The 1,478-nt window shown below is 68.4% G+C and overlaps 1 protein-coding gene across 1 annotated transcript in view; it reads right to left on the bottom strand.

Annotated features, from left to right (window-relative positions):
* FSD1 (fibronectin type III and SPRY domain containing 1) overlaps positions 1-1,478 on the bottom strand; it is a 6,851-nt gene that overhangs the window by 2,486 nt on the left and 2,887 nt on the right. Inside the window, exons 5-9 of the mRNA XM_057386757.1 lie at positions 1,358-1,478; positions 858-1,067; positions 668-766; positions 421-580; positions 253-337 (exon numbers count right to left, since the gene is read on the bottom strand). The exon at positions 1,358-1,478 is cut by the window's right edge and continues 19 nt beyond it. Of these exons, the coding sequence (XP_057242740.1) occupies positions 253-337; positions 421-580; positions 668-766; positions 858-1,067; positions 1,358-1,478 (675 nt within the window). The remainder of the gene's footprint in view (positions 1-252; positions 338-420; positions 581-667; positions 767-857; positions 1,068-1,357) is intronic.

Raw genomic sequence — 1,478 nt, 5'->3', positions numbered from 1 at the left:
CCCAGTGTCCCCCCAGGATGTCCCACCCCAGACCCACTCGGTCCCTCAGGGTGCCCCACACCCACTGGGTGTCACCTCCTGTGTCCCATCTCCCCTCCATGCCCCCGGGGTGCCCCACACCCACCCATGTCACCCCCAGATCCACTCGTGTCACCTCCCATGTCCCATCCTCACACCCCCCTGTGTCCCTCTTGTGTCCCACCCCCCGTGCCCCCCGGGTCCCCCAAACCCCCTCCCCACACGGGTGCCCCTCTCACCCAGCACCGTGTAGGATTCTGCCGTGAACCGATCCCGTCCCCCTCGGCCCAGGGACATCCTCTTGGGYGACTGCACCACCCTGGCACAGGGGACAGGGCAGGGTTGGCACTGCCATCGCTGGGGCCGTCCCAGGGTGCCCAGGGGTGCCCAGGGTGGCGTTACCTGGCCGGAGAGTTGGCCGGAGAGGCCGTCCTGCCCTTGCCATCCTTCTCCCGAGCTTTGACATCCTGCACCTTCCCTCCCGTGGCRTCCCACTCCACGCTCAGCTCGTCCACCCGCAGGTTCTGGTGGCACGTGCTGGCGTCCAGCCGGAACATGAACGCTGGGGACAGTGCCCTGTCAGCGCTTTGTCCCCTCCCCAGTGCCACCCACGGCCACCCACGGCCACCTGGCCACCCCTGGCACCCACCTCTGGTCTCCAGAGTGACCGGCTCCGAGAACTCGCCCGCCACCGCCTTGTTACACGCCCGCACGCGGAAATTCATGTATTTCATGTCAAACTTCAGCCCTGTGAGCATGGCAGGGTCACAGGGAGGGACACCAGGGTGGCACTGCCACCCCCCTGTCCCCTGCAGAGCCTGGCACAGCCCCTCACCCACCGGTCAGCGTGTACTCGGTGCCCTTGATGCCCTCGATGACCATCCAGGGCTGGTCCTCCTTGGCTCGCGGYGGCCCCTCGAAGTTGGTCCGGCGATATTCCAGCACGTAGTGGTCGATTTTGTTGTCCTCGTCGGGCATCCTCCAGGCCAGGGTCACACAGTTATCGGCCACCAGCGACTCGGCCAGGTCGATCTCGGGGGCGCTGGGCACTGCCCGCGGGAGCAGCCCGTGCCAGTGTCCCCAATCCCTGCCGCTCAGGGGGTGTCCCCCGGGGCTGCCACGGGCTGGGCAGGGGTCCCAGAGCASCCAGAGACCCCCGGGATGGCCTCACTGCCCCCTTGGGTGCCAACCCTTCACCCGTCACCCCTCTGCAAAGCCACCCCAGGGTGCCCCAGGTCACCCCACAGCCTCTCCCCGCTCCCGTGGCACCCCCAGGCCGGTGCCAGGCTGTCCCCCGTGTCCCCCCGCTGTCCCCCGTGTCCCCCCGCCCCGGCAGTACCTGGCAGGAAGGCGAGGGCCTGCAGCAGGCGCCGCTCCTGGGCGAAATCCACCATCAGGTGGCTCATGTTGTCGCTCACCTTGGCCTTGAGCGACAGGCGGAAGGCGGGAGCCATCGTCAC

Source organism: Malurus melanocephalus, unplaced genomic scaffold (genome assembly GCF_030028575.1).
Source record: "Malurus melanocephalus ecotype Western Australia unplaced genomic scaffold, MMel_1.1 scaffold_1046, whole genome shotgun sequence".
Classification (NCBI taxonomy): Eukaryota; Metazoa; Chordata; class Aves; order Passeriformes; family Maluridae; genus Malurus; species Malurus melanocephalus.
The sequence above is the reverse complement of the archived record's forward strand: the minus strand, read 5'-3'. Positions and strand labels throughout refer to the sequence as shown.